The sequence below is a fragment of the Hemitrygon akajei genome, chromosome 5, assembly GCF_048418815.1.
Source record: "Hemitrygon akajei chromosome 5, sHemAka1.3, whole genome shotgun sequence".
Classification (NCBI taxonomy): domain Eukaryota; kingdom Metazoa; phylum Chordata; class Chondrichthyes; order Myliobatiformes; family Dasyatidae; genus Hemitrygon; species Hemitrygon akajei.
The window spans coordinates 30,101,401-30,119,435 of NC_133128.1; the positions used below are offsets into that span (position 1 = coordinate 30,101,401).

At 37.6% G+C, this 18,035-nt stretch overlaps 1 protein-coding gene across 7 annotated transcripts in view; it reads left to right on the forward strand.

Moving 5' to 3' along the window:
- The window catches only part of LOC140727586 (uncharacterized), a 61,531-nt gene that overhangs the window by 29,298 nt on the left and 14,198 nt on the right, over positions 1–18,035 (forward strand). For all 7 annotated transcript variants that reach the window (XM_073045114.1, XM_073045113.1, XM_073045109.1 and 4 more), the window contains 4 exons: positions 8,326–8,493; positions 12,602–12,675; positions 12,901–13,098; positions 17,756–17,893. In XM_073045114.1, coding sequence (XP_072901215.1) covers positions 8,326–8,493; positions 12,602–12,675; positions 12,901–13,098; positions 17,756–17,893 — 578 coding nt within the window. The remainder of the gene's footprint in view (positions 1–8,325; positions 8,494–12,601; positions 12,676–12,900; positions 13,099–17,755; positions 17,894–18,035) is intronic.

Consider the following 18,035-nt stretch of genomic DNA (forward strand, 5'->3'; position numbering starts at 1 on the left):
AGTGGAATCAATTTGACTCAAAAACAGCCAATAAATACGATCTGTCTTCCGTGTATTCGTTTTTCCAAAGTTGGCACCCTCTGTATAAGCCGACCCCCTAATTTTAGGACCAAAATTTAGGGCGAAATTCCCGGCTTATACACCAGAATTTACGGTACTTTTGGTTAAAGGCTTATTTAAGTGGAGACAGTTTAACTTCCAGTTTCATTGGCGATGAGGTACTAATCCACTCTCAAGCTGCAGTGCTATCATTGTAATATCTAAATGAGAATGCTACTCTTAAGTGTAGCAACTATTAAATTTCACCATTTACGTGTTACACTTCTAACTGCCTGGGAAATTTCTCTACAGTATTCACTCTCCACCTCACAGACTAACCTGGCGTTTAGTTTCTCCCTCACTTTGATCTGGGGCCAATCCACAGATTTTCCTCTTTCCTTGCACCATCTCTCCTCTCCCCATCTTCTAGCAGAGGCTTCCTCCTATCTGACAAGCCTTCAGGCTGTCTGTGTGTGAGCCAAAGAAAATGGATTGACTTGAAGATGATAACTAGCTAAGGCAAGATCTCCATGACTTCTGTATTTCCAAACATTTGTGCTGTTAAAATTTGCCAAATTTTCAATTTACTCCCTGTAACTGTTGGTACTTTTATCTTCAAATTTAACACTCTTGATAATGGAATCTCACAGGAGGTTTCTGAGAAATCCTACACAGAAGTAAAACAAAAAGCTGTGTCATGCTGCTCTTTGGCACAATTCCAGCATACCACAGATCTAAATATTGTGCAGAGAAGACTTGGAAAAAGATACCTGACATCTGTTTTATTAAAGTGGTACTGCAAAATAAAACAGCAAAAGATTGTGCATTCATATTGAAGAATTGGGTGGGGGGGGGGGGGGAGCTCATTGAAACGTGGAGAGCATGTTTCCAATATTGGGAGAGTTTAGGTCCAGAGAGCACAGCCACAGAATACAAAGATATCCCTTTGTAACAGAGATGAGGAGGAATTTCTATAACCATAGGGTAGTCAATCTGTGATATTCATTGCCATAAAAGGCTTTGGAGGCAAAGTCATTGTGTATATTTTAAGCTGAGGTTGATAGGTTCTTGAATAGAAGTTATAATAAAGGCTATGGGGAGAAGGCAAGAGAATAGGGTTGAGAGGGATAATAAATCAGTCATGATTGAATGGTGGAGCAGACTTGATGGAACAATTTGCCTAATTCTGCTCCATTATTTTATGGTCTTATCTCAAATAACTAACAATTTAAATATACCTGTACTAATCTTATTTTAATTTCCCACATTCCCACCTACTCCCCCTCTATTTTACCACTCACATACATATTGGGGGCAATTTTACAGTTGCCAATTAACCTACCAAGCTATGTTTCATAGGGATTTGAGAGGAAACCAGAGCACCAGGAGGGAAATTCACAGTCACAGGGATAATGTGCAGTCTCCACAGTCAACACACAGAGAGTACCAGAGGTCAGGGTTGAACCCAAGTTTCTGGAGTTGTGGGGGCAGAGCCACCATGCTGCTCCACAAGTTGCTGGAAAATGATTGACCCACAGTGACTGACTGGCTTATTTTTGTCTCCTTTTATGTTTTGAGTTCTTGTAAGTATTACACCATGCTGGTGAAATTTAATGTTGCTGAAACCAAAAGGGAATATTACCACTTTAGCCTCCAGATCAGGCTAGTTAAACCAAAAGGCTGCAGATAAGTTCCCCGTTTTCAAAACTGATCCCCTTTCCTACCCTTACTGGGATTAAAGTTTTCCATGGGGTATTTTTACATTTGACATTCCAGTAATAATTGCAGAAGAGAAACAAAAAGAAACGTGGGGCAGCAGTCTCATCTTCAGGCAGTTAAGCTGTCCTTACAGATGTAAAGGCAGGAATGTAATACTGATTCAAGTAAATGTAAACGAGCATGGAGCCGTATCCGCAGGCACTGAAATCTGGATTGCCTTTCTCTGGTCTGTTTCCGACACAGTTGAGGAAGTAAGATGAAGTCTGACACCATTTCTTTTTGCTGTATTTGCTCCGTTTATTATAAAAATTCTGCAGCTGCATTTTGAATGGTATTGTGGAGGTACACTTTGGAACAGAATATTTAGGGACAACTGGAGGGTTTTCTAAATATTCATTTTGAAAGATCAACAAAAGAAGATTGCTTTAACGAGAAGTGACAGTACAAGGAAGGAATTTAAAACTAAAGCCCTTTTTTAAAAGAGCAATTAATATGAAGAGTTGAATTCAGTGAAGTTGTTAGGCAGGTGTTTCTTGTTTAACCTTGACAACCCTTCAGCAGGAAATACTACATTTCAGTCTAGCACCCCACATGTCAGGCAGATTCTTTTTATGCATAAACTAATATCTAGATTTAGATTTCTCAAACCTTAAAGTGGAACACTTGTTTAGAGCATACTAAGACAAGACATTTGGAGGAAATTGCAATGGTTAGCAGGAAGAGAGAATACAAATACAAATACTTTATTGTCACCAAACAATTGATACTGGAGCGTACAATCATCACAGTGATACTTGTTTCTTCGCTTCTGAAGTACAAATCGAAGTAAATATAATAAAAAATTTAAATTATAAATCATAGTAGAAAATAGAAAAGGGGAAGTACGGTAGTGCAAGTCAGGTCCAGATATTTGGAAGCTACAGCCCAGATCCGGGTCAGGATCTGTTCAGCAGTCTTATCACAGTTGGAAAGAAGCTGTTCCCAAATCTGGCCGTACATATCTTCATGCTCCTGAACCTTCTCCCAGAGGGAAGTGGGACAAAAAGTGTGTTGGCTGGGTGGGACTTAACCTGGCAGCACTGCTCCGACAGCGTGTGGTGTAAAGTGAGTCCAAGGATGGAAGATTGGTTTGTGTGATGTGTTGGGCTAGGTTCACGATCTTCTGCAGCTTCTTCCGGTCTTGGACAGGACAACTTCTATACCAGGTTGTGATGGACCCTAGAAGAATGCTTTCTAGAGGGTTTTTTAAGTGAAGCTGAGAATTTTTAAATTGGCCTCAGTCTGCAAATGTCCCAGTGCAGATCAAGGAACATAAAGATAATGGATAAACATGACTAAGTACAAGTTTGGATCAGGGCAGATGAGTAAACTCAAATTTACTTTTGATTTAATGTATTATAGTGACTAAAAGGCCCTGGAATTGCTGGGTTTAGACCTGATACTGTCACGGATAGATGTTTTCAAAATCAGATGAGCTGAGCTTGGTGTGGAGGATAGGTTGCTATCCAACTGTGAATATCCTTTATCTCAATTGTGGTGTGAATATTTATTTAGTGTATCAAAAAGGATTACAATTGTGTGAAAGATCTTGAGCAGTGAAAGTGAAGAGGGAAATTATTAGCGGCTAGGGAATCTAATGTATTTCCAATAATAGAAGACATTCAGTTCTTCAGGTCTGCTCTGCCTTACAGTGGCTGATCTCTGGTATGACTTCATACACCAGCCCTTTCCATTTCCACATTTTGTTTGATAGAGAAAAAAAAATCTGTTGCTCTTGGCTGAACATTAATATTGACAGACGTTTAAAGTTTTATCACCCTCCTTTTGATAGTTTATGTCTCTTGTTATTCAGATCTACATTCCAATTCTTACATGCTTTGAAGGCTTTTACCATTTTAGTTTTGTGTGATCCTTTATCTCTTCACTTAATTGGCTGCATTTTGGCATGGAGCGTCTTTTACCCTTAGGGCTGTAAGCTGTTTCTATATGAGACTACATTCTTTGAACACCTCCTCTTTATATACTTATCTACTTATTGTTTTTTTCTGTCATGGGTAATCAAGCCTTATACAAAATTGTTTTTATCCAGATCTCAAAATTCCAGTGGCTGTTCTTTTTTTTTCCCTTTTTTAAAAAAAAAATTGAACTTGCTCACATTCTGATTCATGATCTAAATATTTATGTTCCAGTGATCTGCTATCTAACCTTGGTTTACTTCTCATTGGTGAGCCTAAAGTGTCTTGCCTCTATGGATATTTTGCAAATGATTATCCAGAGTATGTTTAATGATTGCACTACATGAGCTAACTTGCTTATCACAATCTAAAGGAAAGTTAGAATTTTGTCATTGAAACTTTGCTGCCTTTGTCTTATGTCTGTACAGCCACTACAGTGGATCAGTTTGCAACTCAAAATAGCTTTGAGTCATTTTCTTTTAAAAAAAACTGTTTATAAAATTCTCTTCCTGTTTGCCTTTTGTTATACTCTTGCATCAGTGAAGTAATTTCATCCCTCATCCTCAGAGCTACTGTATCATTTCCAATATTTTTCTGACAGACCTAATAACCTTGTCTACCAGCTACATCTCTACACAATATTCAGTACTTCAACTACAATTCAGTTTGTTGCATATACTTCATGCATTTGTGCTTAACTCCATACCCCTAACTGTCCTTCTGAATAATTGTACTTTCAACTGTAGCATTTATAGTAAAATTTCTGAATAAAATTTAACCCTCATTTGTTTTCATACTATACATTCATATTTTTTCCCTTGAATCTTTCAATCCCACTTTCAAACACACGCCTTCCCCACTTACCAATTAGTTATGGAGACATAGAGTCATACAAGCATAGATACAGGTCCTTCAGCCCAGCTTCTCCAATCAAACTGTGTTACCCAGTGAGCAAATCCCATCTGCCCAGGTTTGGCCCATAGCCCGATAAACCTCTCCTATCCATATACTTAGCCAGATGGCTTTTAAATGTTTTGAATGTGTCAAGCTCAATTGCTATTTTTTGGCAGCCATTTCCAAATATGCACCACCTTTTCCTTGAGGAAGCTGTCCCTGATGACCCTTTTAAAATCTGTCATCGCAGATCCTAAGCCTATGCCCTCTTGTTTTGAACACTTCTCTCCCTGCCAAAAAAAAAGTGCTTTCACTCTGTTTGTGTCCCTCATGAACTTGTATACCGCTATCCTATTTATCTGTATTTCCAGGACCTTGGCTTCAGGCAAATTTGGAAATGACTCAGTCCCATTAATGATGCCATCAAAGTGTCTGCAGGTATGAGTACCATATGTGATGCCATCATTAGTAGGATTGAGTCTTCCGATTCATACGTGATGACATTTATTCGGTGGAACATTTGGAAAGGGGCACAGATCCTTCAGATCCATACAGAGATTTGGTTTGCCACCTAAAACAATCAAACCTTTACACATGTACCAGGGAGAGCATTCTGTCCAGCTGCATCACTGTCTGGTATGGGGGTGGGTTGTGGGGCTACTGCACAGGATCTTAGTAAACTGCAGAGAGTTGTTAATGTAGTCAGCTCCATCATATGTACCAACCTCCAGAGTATCCAATACATCTTCAAGGACCCCATCATCCAGGACATGCCCTCTTATTGTTACCATCAGGAAGGAGTGCAGAAGCCTGAAGGAACAGCTTCTTCCCCTCTGACATCTGATTTCTACATGGACATTGAACCCATGAATGCTACCTCATATTTTATTTTTTAATTTCTGTTTTTGCGCTACTTATCTTAAATAAACTATTTAATATTTATATATATCTCTGCAAAGTGATCTAAATTAATTACAAATATAAAAACAATAATATTCACCTTCTTTAATGTGGCACACCATATCATCATTGGTGTAGCCAATTAGTTTCAGATGTAACATAATTAGTTAAATAGAGATCATCATGTGCAGTCAAGGTGTTTGGATTGATTATAGTAAAAATACACCTGTATCTGGAAAGTTCAAATGCTGGTGAGTCAGTATCCTGGCAAAAACTACACCAGGAAGATTAAAGAACACTCCAGGCAACTCCACGAAAAGGTTATTGAAAAGCACAAGTCAGGAGATGGATACCAGAACATTTCCAAGTCACTGAACATCCCTTAGAGTACAGTTCAGTTGATCATCAAGAAACAGAACGCGTGTGGCACAGCTGTAAATCTGCCTAGAGCAGGCATCCTCAAAAACTGAGTGACTGCGCAAGAAGAGGACCAGTAAGGAAGACCTGTGACAACTCTGGAGGAGTTACAAGCTTCAGTGGCTGAGATGGGAGAAACTACCCATACACCATCTGTTGCCCGGGTGCTTCACCAGTCGCAGCTTCATGGGAGAGTGGCAAAGTGAAAGCCACTGTTTGAAGGAAAAAAAACCTCACATGAAACCTCGGCTTGAGTTTCCAGAAGGCATCAGGGAGACTCTGAAGTCAGCTGGAAGAAGGTTCTATATTCTGATGAAGCCAAAATAGAGCTTTTTGGCCATTAGACTAAATGCTATGTTTGGCATAAGCCAAACACTGCACATCATCAAAAACACACCAGCCCTACCGTGAAGCATGCTTGTACCTGCATCATGCTGTGGGGATGCTTCACTGCAGCTGGCCCTGGAAGGTTTGTGAAGGTAGAGGGTAGAATGAATACAGCAAAATACTGGGAGATCCTGGAGGAAAACCTGATGCAGTCTGCAAGAGAACTGTGAATTGGGAGATTTGTTTTCCAGCAAGACAATGACCCTAAGCAGAAAGCCAAAGCTACACAGGAATTGTTTAAAACCAACAAAGTTAATGTCCTGGAGTGGTCAAGACAGAGTCCAGGCCTCAATCCAATTGAAAATTTGTGGCTGGACTTTCACTCACAATCCCCGTGCAATCTGACAGAGCTTGAGCAGTTTTGTAAAGAAGAATGTACAGATACGCAAAGTTGATAGAGGCCTTTCCAGACAAGCGCAAAGCTTTAATTGCTGCCAAAGGTTCATTTACTAAATACTGACTTGAAGAGGGTGAGTAATTATGCAATCAATTATTTTATGTTGAATAATTGTAATAAATTTAGACCAATTTGTAGAGTTTTTTTTCTTTGACATGAAGAGTCTGTGCCTTTGATCAGTGTCAAAAAAGCCAAATTACATCCACTGAAATTCAATGTTGTAAGACAATAAAATATGAAAACTTCTGAAGGTGGGGGGGGGCTGAATAGTTTTTATAGGCACTGTATATATTTATTTTTTTCTTTGTCATGTATTGCTTGTACTGCTGCCACAAAGTTAACAAATATCACAACATATACCTGTGATACTAAACTTGATTCTGATTCTGATCTCTCTATCTATACACAATATAATACAGACACATTTTTTTCAATCCAGTTCCAAGCTCAGGGAATTTTAAAAATGCAAGGTGGGTGGATGACAAATTGAGGGCCAAAGGCAATGTAGCTGAGCATTGAATAAGAGCATGTATCACCCAGAATTTTCTGTCTGCAGCAAGCAGCTCATGCTCAAAATGTGAACATGCATTATGCTGTTCCCCAGAATGAACTTGTGAGTAGATAGTTTCATTGACACACAGGGTTGTCCACAACCTGATGCCTTTAGGAAGGGTTGGGGAAGGAGGCATTGGAGAGGAGGAACAGTTCTGAATGTTTTGAATTAAAGATAATTTTAAGTGCTTTTGTAGCTATTCAAACTATTAAAAAATTTAGAAGTTAAATATTTAAATATATTAATAATCTTTCAAAATTGAATTAGTTAAACACTTGTCCCTTTTAGCTTTACCCATCTATTGAAATGAATTGAAAAGTAGTACTTGTTATGAGGCTGCAAGTCATTCATGAAGATTGTCCTCTGTAAAGAACTCCAACATTAGAGCACAGTTAACAAAACCACCTTGTATAGTAAGCTGTCTACCACAGCTTTGGGAGTTTTGTCAGAATCGGGTTTAATATTAAGCGAGACAGAGTCTGCAGAAGATCTGTGGCAAACTCGCCAAGAAGTTTGGAACAACCTACCAGCCAATTTTCTTATAAAACTGCACGACAGTGTACCTAAGAGAATTGATACAGTTTTAAACGTAATGGGTGGTCATCACAAATATTGATTTAGTTTCTTTTTACTGTTTATTGCTTCCTTATAGCATTTTTTGATATTTAGAAACTTTATTTTTGAAAGCATAATATTTTTATAGGTTTTTGCACAGTACTGTGTGTATGTATATGTTGGTATGTGTAAAAATAGTGAGATAGTGTTGATGGGTTGGTCAGTTGTACGTTCAGAAATCTGATGGTGGAGGGGTAAAAGCTGTTTCAAAAAAAAAACTGAGTGTGTGTCTTCAGACTCTTGTACCTCCTCCCTGATGGTAGTAATAAGAAGAGAGCACATCCTGGCTGATGGAGATCCTAAATGTTGGATATACGTATGGAAATCATGAGCTTCTGACAGTTATGCAGATCCAGTTTTTCCTGGCCATTTCTATTATCTATGGTTAAAAATTGCTTTAGATTTAATCATGTAAATAATTTTACTAAATTAATGTTTATTGAATCTAGACAAATCTGCAGCAATTGAAATTGGAAACAATCTGATAAACAGGAAGTTTTTTAATCCACTGAGTGAAAAAGGATTTGAAGATAGTGACGCCCTGTACAGATTGGTGGAGGATGACTCTGCATCAGCATTAAATTCTGGAGCCACAGCAGAATATCGAGCAGTGTCCGGTATGTAATATTTTGAACTTTTCCAATTGTTATGAAGCAGAGGATTCATAGCCCAGCCTGTCAGACCGTGATAGATATTATTTAATTAGCATTGCTTATCTAAAATGTTGTGCAATGTTTTTCAGATGACACAATGTAATTTATCAACTTATAACTAAGAAAGCTAATTCTCTATAATAGTATCTGTATTTCTCATCCAACCATCGCCACCGTTCACATTAAGTACAACCAATGCTAAATTGGAAGCCGTTTGAGAATAGGTAAAATATTTACACCGTAAGATCACAAGATATAGGAGCAGAATTAGGCCTTTTGGCCTATTGAGTCTGCTCCGCCATTTCATCATGGCTGATCCATTTCTCTCTCTTCCTCTTCTCTCCCCACCTTCCCCCGTATCCCTCATGCCCTGGCAAATCAAGAATGTATCAACCTCAGCCCTAAATGTACGTAAAGACTTACCCTCCATAGCTACCTGTGTCAATGATTTCCACAGATCCATCACTCTGGCTAGAGAAATTCCTCCTTATCTTTGTTCTAAAATGATGCCCCTCTTCTATTCTGAGGCTGTGTCCTCCAGTCTTAGACTTTCCCACCTTAGGAAACATCCTTTCCACATCTATTCCATCAAGGCTTTTCCTCACGATAGGTTTCAATTAGGTCACCCTTTGTTCTTCTGAATTTCAGTGATTACAGGCCCAGAGTCATCAAACACTCTTCATATGACAAGTTGTTCAATCCTGGAATCATTTTTGTGAACCTTCTTTGAACTCTCAACAGTTTCATCACATCCTTTCTAAGATAAGGGACCCAAAACTGCTCACAGTCCTCCAAGTGAGGCCTCATCAGTGCTTTATAAAGTCTCAACATTACATACTTTTATATTCTAGTCCACTTGAAATGAACGCTAACATCGTATTTGCATTCTGTTCCACAGACTCAACCTGCAAATTAACCTTTAGGGACTCCCAAGTCCCTTTGCACCTCAGATTTTTGTATTTTCTCTCCGTTTAGAAAATAGTCAACCCTTTCATTTCTTCTACCGAAGTGCATGACTATACACTTCCCAACGCTGTATGCCATCTGCCATCTCTTTGCCCATTCTTCTAATCTAAGTCTTTCAGTAGCCTCTCTACTTCCTCAAAACCACTTACCCCTCTACCTATCTTCCTATTGTCTGCAAACTTTGTAACAAAGCCACAAATTCTATCATTCACATCACTGACATAAAAAGAATCAGTCCCAATACAGACCCCTGAGGAACACAACAGCCAACCAGACAAGGCACCCTTTATTCCCACTCTTTACATCCTGCCAATTAGCCACTGCCTTATCCATGCTAGAATCTTTCCTGTAATACAATGGGTGTATTAAGCAGCCTCATGTGTGGCACCTTGTCAATGACCTTCTGAAAATCCAAGTACCTAACATTAACCAATTCTCCTTTGTCTGTCCTGCTTGTTATTTCTTCAGAGAATTCCAACAGATTTGTCAGGCAAGATTTTCCCTTGAAGAAATTGTGCTATAGCTTTTTTGGCTAATGCAATTTTTATAAATTCTTTCTGATATTTATTCAATTTGGATATCGGTTTTATCCCTTCAATATCACCTAGTAAAAGTAATATTGGATTATGTGGAAGTTGTATTCCAATAATTTGTTCCAATAAAACTCTTAAATTTGTCCAAAAAGGTTGAATTTTAGAACAAGACCAAGTAGAATGTAAAAAAGTACCAATTTCTTGGTTACATCGGAAACACTGATCAGATAAATTTGGGTTTAATTTATTTATTTTTTGTGGTGTAATATATATTTGATGTAAAAAATTGTATTGCACTAATCTTAATTGGACGTTTATTGTATTTGTCATACTCTCAAGACATAGTCTTGACCAATTTTTTTCTTCAATTTTAATATTCAAATCAGTTCCAAGTAACTATTGCAGTTACTTGGAAATCAGATACATATTTAAGTATAGATCGTTGGAAGAAAGAAATTTATGGCTGTATTCCACTTGAAAAAATTACTTATAATTTAAGAGATAAATATGAAATATTTTTGAAAATTTGGCGCCCTTATTTACAAAAGATAGGACTAAATATATAGGTGCTCCGAAGATGAAATAATTGGTTACTTGGGGAAAGAAATAAATATATATACTAAAGTTATTACGAACTCCATGGAGCATGTGGGGATCTTCCAATATCCAGGCATTCCTTTTTTTTTTCTTTCTTTCTTTCTTTCTTTCTTTTTTTCAATAGGGATGTTAGGGGGGAGGGGTTAAGGGGAGGGGGATGGTAACACATATTTTCTTTTTCACACACTTTTATTCTGTAACTATTTGAAAACACAATAAAAAAAGTTTAAAAAAAAAGAAATTGTGCTGACTACAGCCCATTTTATCATGTGCCTCCAAGTACCCCCAAGCCACATCCTTAACAATTGACTCCAACATCTTCCCAACCACTGAGGTCAGACTAATTGGTCTATAATATCCTTTCTTCTGCCTCTCTCCCTTGAAGAGTGGAGTGACATTTAATCCAGTCTCCCTGATAAATATCTCATAAAGAATTAATTAAATGTAATTCAACAATAATTTGTAAGATTACACTCTAGATATTTTAAAATTCATCATCACGTTATCTCTGCATAAATTATTAAAACATAGGAACTGGGAGGGGCAGCTAGTTAGAATATTGTTAGTGGTTTGAATCCATAGCTAATTGGTGACAAATCCCTATTGTAAGGTTGTTAGAATCTTGTAAGATAACCAAGCAGATTCAGCCAATTTAAAAGCTGGTAGTTTGCATCAAGCTGTTCAACAGAGAAGATGAATTAGTTCAGAGTGTAGACTAAATCAAATTGTTGCAGCTGTTACAGTATTTATGATGTTGGGATTAGGTTTCCAACATGAAAAGGAAGGTTGACAACAGCAGAATGTGCAATTTTAAATATTAAATTTAAAATTTCACCTAAGCAGATGTATGTTAAATTTAACTTGTGATAGTGGTAAGGAGATGTACAGAATTTAGAATCTGTTAATTCCATTTAATTTCAAACAAATGTCTTCACCCCAGTTACTTTTATGGTGCTTAGCAAAATTGCTTCAGTGGCTAAACTGAAATGTAAAAACAGTATTTCAGATCAGAATCTTTATTTTCTCTGTTGAACGGGGCTTCAGCTTTAAATTGCTGGCAAATAGGTGCTTTTTAAAGATATTCTTGTTTTCTATACTGTTTGATGTCAACCAGGAAATTAGTAAACAAGCTCTGGCAGCAATTCACAAGTTAATATATTTATTGTGGAGTGTTTTATTAAATCTGTTCCCATATAGTTGTACTGAGCAGTACAGTTCTGGTTCATGTCTCTGGAGATGGTCCAGAGCATTTTGAAGCCAATTGTATCTTGCAAACAAAAGGAGCAAGTCTGATAATGACAAAATTTATTTTGGTGTCATTGACTGAGGGATTGGTCAGGATGTACTGGTTAATACTACTTGACATACTACTGCATAAGAACTTCAATTCTACAAGGTCTTAATTTGTGTAGTATACTTTTATGTGGCAGCTAATTAACTTCAGGAATGTTATAGTCTTTTGGAAATCTATATACATCTACTGATTTGAACTACCCTTGTGTCTTCAGAGAGCTGTAATAAATGTTAAATATACCTTCAACGTTGTGAAGTAAATGGACAAAAGCAGGTAGGAAAAAGTGGAAGTAAGGGAAGAGATAAAAGCACAACTGAGGGAGATTGCAAACCAAGGGGGAAAATAATATAGCAATGCAAAAATACTGGAAGTACAATAGAATGTGTCTGTGACACAAGTATTTCCACCCAAAACAGAACAGAAAGAGCAAATTCATCAAGAATCAAAGTGCTGGCTAATCCTCGGAGGAGTTACAATCACCCAATGTGTTGCCACATAACAATTCACATAAAATAGAGAGGAAAGCAGCATTGTTGTGATTTTCTGTGACAAGGTTGTTCAATTTAAGTGAAATTTTGGGATTCATGAGTATCATCTCCTGTCAGAGTTAATACTATGTTTTGCCATTTTTTCAATGTTTGTTTCTTAATGTTAATTCACTGAATAATCTTTCGTACTTTAGCATCTAAACATTCTGAAGTTATGAGAGATTTAATTCTGAAGCTGTTCTCGGAACACATTACACCTGATGGCAAGGTTAGTCAATGCTTTTTCTAGGAAAAATTCTTGTATCTAAAATCCACTGTTTCTTATTCAGTTTGCCTTAATTATGTTCCACTTTCTTCACTTACCTTATGAACTGCTTTAAAATGTTTACTTTGATTTGAGAGGCAACTACTAAATAGGAATTTCTTCGCTGATATTTGATCACCAGATTGCTGAAGGAACACATTAACAAATAATTCTTTTTACTTGTTGTAGTTTGTGGATTACAAATCCATGGCTGATAGTCCAACCTTTGAGGAGTATTGCAAACTTGCGATACAGCTGCAGCGGCTGAAGTTTGATGATCTCAGCAGAAATGAGAAACTGGCATTCTTCATCAATGTGTACAATGCATTAGTAATTCATGGAATTATTAAATACAAAGCACCAAAGAACATGTGGCAGAGATATAAAGTAAGACCTCAAAATTTCAGTTTTTATTTTGCTACGAATATCAACACAAATGTACAGTAACACTTTCAATGTACAACAGGTGTGAGGTGCTGTCACATCTGAGCAGAGGTAGGGAATTGAGCCAAGTTACGTTGTTCAGGGACACATTTGTATAGATTAGTTTTGATGCGGTGTTTTCACAACCACAGTGTATAGTAACAAAGCCAAAAATAGTTTTACTTTACCATGGGCCATTGGGTATGTGCTGCATGAAACCTGCAAATGTTAGAAATGAGAACTAAATAAAGCTTCATCCACATCAGAGCAGAATGGCAAAATTATTTATTTTCTTTACCCAAAAGTAAATTAACATCTGGCCGAAGTATTGACAGATCTTAGGAGATGATATATGACCATACAATCCCTGTGTCCCCTCTTCATCCTCTGATTATTAACCCTTTATTCATTGCAGGAAAAAAAGCACATATCCTTTTCACCTGTTAGTGATTCTAAACTCTTTGAGAGAATATCCCTAGCTTCCAGGTCTAACCTTAATGCCTCAACTCTGCAATTATTCTAGTGAATCTCTTCGGTACCCTCTTCAAAATCTTCATTGCCCTTAAGTGGTCAAGACAGCACAACAACTGAGGATAAATAACTTTCTTTTATTTATTGAGTAGGCATATCCTTTGGGTTTTTCACTCCTTGTCTCAATTTCTAAAACCAAAGGCCAATATTACATCCTTACAGTCTGCTGCTCTCCATGGTCAACTCACTAACCTATTGTACCTCAGTAGAATTTAATCATTCCAGTTTATACTTAACCCTGTATCCTTCAGGACCTGTTGAACCAGATATTTGCACAGATAGCTTTTTTTAAAAAAAGAGTTGGAAAACTGCATTAATTTCTTTATTCTAGCGCTTAGCCTGGTGAGGGGAGAAATAATTTCTTCTCATATCTAAATGGCAAGGGTAAAAGGACCCTAATGGCTGTTATGTATTCCAAATGAGAAATTTTTGAATGGAAGAAGGACACTACTGTGGCTGACAAATGAAGCCAGAGCTAAAGTAATATCAAAAGAGAGGGCATACAAGGAAGCCAAAGCTAGTGGGAAGATAGTGGATTGGGAAGTTTTTAAAAACTTGCAGAAGGAAACTAAGAAAGTCATTAGGAAGGAAAAGATGAATTATGAAAGGAAGCTGGCAACTAATATCAAAAAAGACACTAAAAGCTTTTAAGTATATAAAAGGTAAAAGAGTATTGAGGGTAGATATAGGACGAATAGAAAATGGCGCTGGAGATATTGTAATGAAAGATGCAGAGATGGCAGAGGAACTGATTGCATATTTTGCATCAGTTTTCACAGCGGAAGACATCTGCAATATACCGGACATTCAAGAGTGTCAGGGAAGTGAAGTATGTGCAGTGAATAATGCGACTGAGAAGGTGCTCAGGAAGCTTAATGGTCTGAGGGTGGATAAATCTCCTGGACCGGATCGAATGCACCCTCGGGTTCTGAAGGAAGTAGCTAGAGAAATTGTGGAGGCATTATACCGGATGACTGGAAAATTGCAAATGTTACTCTGCTATTTAAGAAGGGTGGGAGGCAGCAGAAGGGAAACTATGGACTTGTTAGCCTGACATCAGTGGTAGTGAAGATGTTGGAATTGATTGTTCGGGATGAGATTATGGAGTACCTGGAGGCACATGACAAGATAGGCCAAAGCCAGCATGGTTTCCTAAAAGGAAAATCCTGCCTGACAAACCTAGAGCAATTTTTTTGAGGAAATTACAAGCAGGCTAGACAAAGGAAATGTAGTAGATGTGGTGTTCTTGGATTTTCAGAAGGCCTTTTACAAGGGGACGCACATGAGGCTGCTTAGTAAGATAAGATCCCATGGAATTACAGGGAAGTTACTAGCTTGGGTGGAGCATTGGCTGATTGGCAGAAAACAGAGAGTGGGAATAAAGGGATCCTATTCTGGCTGGCTGCTGGTTACCAGTGGAGTTCCACAGGGGTCAGCGTTGGGACTGCTGCTTTTTATGATGTACGTTAATGATTTGGACTATGGGATTAATGGATTTGTGGTTGAATTTGCCAATGATACAAACTGGGTGGAAGAATGGGTGGTGTTGTGGAAACAGAGAGACTCAGATAGTTTAGGTGAATGGGCAAAGAAGTGACAAATGAAATACAATGTTAGAAAGTGTATGGTCATTCACTTTGGTGGAAGAAATAAATGGGAAGACTACTATTTAGATGGGGAGAGAATTCAAAATGCAGAGATGCAAAGGGATGTGGGAGTCCTTGTGCAGGATACCCTAAAGGTTAACCTCCAGGTTGAGTCAGTGGTGCAGAAGGCAAATACAATGTTGGCATTCATTTCTAGAGGTATAGAATATAAGAGCAGGGATGTGATGTTGAAGCTCTGTAAGGCACTCGTGAGACGACACTTGGAGTATTGTGTGTAGTTCTGGGCTCCGTATTTTAGAAAGGATATACTGACATTGGAGAGGGTTTAAAGAAGATTCACAAGAATGATTTTAGTAATGAAAGGACTACCTACCATATGAGGAATATCTGGCAGCTGTTGGGCTTTATTCCCTGGAGTTCAGGAGAATGAGGGGGATCTCATAGAAACATTCTGAATGTTAAAAGGCCTGAACAGATTAGACGTGGGAAGGTTATTTCCCAAGGTAGGGGATTCTAGGACAAGAGGGCACGACTTCAGGATTGACGGATGATAGAACAGAGATACAGAGGAATGATTTTAGTCAGAGGGTGGTAAATCTGTGGAATTTGTTGCCACGAGTGACTGTGGAGGTCAACTCATTGGGTGTATTTAAGGCAGAGATAAGTTCTTGATTAGCCAGGGCATCAAAGGGTATGGGGAGAAGGCAGGTGAATGGGGATGACTGGATGAATTGGATCAGCCCATGTTTGAATGGCAGAGCAGACTCCATGGGCTGAATGGATTACTTCTGCTCCTATATCTTATGGTCTTATGTTTAAGGCTTTTAATCAACACCTGTGTCTGTTGACATCATTCAGCTAGAATGTATGCCAGTCGTCTGTAGAATTCCACATATTGAAAGCATACTGTCATTATTTTCTGCAAATATATTTTCTCAGCAAACATTCAACCATGCTCCTACCTTAAACTCAGTGGATTGATTTGAACTCCCGAGAAAGCATTATTTTTATATAAAACTGGCAGAAATCCTTTGAGAACTTCAATTCCCACGGCCTAAAGTCAAGTGTGAACAGACATGACTTGGATTAAAGTTGAAAGTCTGAAATGTTAACAATCTTCTGCTTCTATAAATACTTAGCTGCTGATTATTTCCATCAGTTTTTTTTTTACATTGCTAGTGCACCATAATTTTGGGGGGTGGAGTACCTGTCATATTTGCTGTTCTTTCCCACTATTCACCATTCAAACATCTATTCCCGGTGACAGATCAAATTAATTACCCTGTTTCTAATCTGGTGCTGCGTTTGCAGTTCATAATGCTGCCTCTTCCACACTGAAACTAGCCAAAGATTTGCTGAGTATTTCCAGAATTTTATACGTTAATTATACCTAGAATCATAGCAACTTCATTTTTTAAACTTCACAGCAATATTATTGTTTCTGTTATCAGATGATAATAACCATTACTTTGAGAGGCAAAACTAGAACCTCATTGCAGCCTGGATACATTTTTGATATCATGTTGTAGCTACTGTATATGTTGCAATTATATTCTGTGAAACTAATGAGATTTCTCTACTAGTCATTCCATATCACCTTTCCATAGAAACAAGCTTTGTCTTTATTCTCTGCTGTGTTCCAAATCACCTTTTGTAGGAACTTCTGCCTTTTATTCATTGCTGATTTAACCTAAAGGAAATATCTTTCCAAAGGCGTTTGCATCAGTGTTATTTGCAATGATCCCAATCATAACTTGTGAAAAGTTTAAAAAAAAACTTTGTAAATCATACATTTGTCTACACTAAAGGCTCACTCTAGGGGAATTCTATTTTGAATCTTGACATAGTCTCATTTTTGATCCATCTGTTCTTGTTTAGTAATATGGAGGGTAATGAGGATATTTTGTTAAGCATGGTGAGGCAGAGCTGGGACGTAAAACTCTCCATTTCATGCAGCCAACAGAATAGAGATCTACCTGCTCTGTTCCAATAACATCATTCACTCCAATCACTGGAAGAGCGTCTCTATGCTAATATAATAGTTCTACTTTCTTTCCAGTGAGCTTGCTACCTAGTAACAAATTATGTTTAATACCACCATTGTACCTGTGATTTCATACTAGGAATAGTTCTAGCACAGATTTGAATCTAGGTCCTGGAGGTAAAAAGACTTGCTTCTAGTAGTATGCAAAACCCAGTTCATCGGATGGCAAGTTTTCTAGTCAAAGTAACAAGAAGTCTTGATTATTCATTCTTTATAAAATGGTATTGTTTTAAGAAATTAAGTGTGAAAACATGGTGGAAAAGTACCATGCGTTCATTACCATTGTCTCTTGTCTTATTAGTGAAGGTGCTAGTGATGTAGAGCCACACAGCCAAATTAATTTAATGATCATTACATTTGGATATTACATAAATTAGAATGAGCTATTATTGTGTTAAAGGAAATCTCATTTGAAAACTATTTCCATGCCGTTTTTTAGTTTTTTAATACTGCAAGTTATGTGATTGGTGGAGAAGTCTTTACACTGCAAGATATAGAAAATGGTGTACTGCGGGGGAACCAAAAGGGCATTGCTCAAATGACAAAACCTTTTTCAAAGGGTGATCCACGTCTCAAGGTTAGTTCATTGTGTGTGTGTATTGATAAATAATTTTATGATAATTCCCCATCAGGCAGATAATTATTCTGCAAATTTATTTTTATTGGCTTAATTTGCTATTCCTTGAGCGACATTATTTAGTAGCAGAAAATGTGCTCTG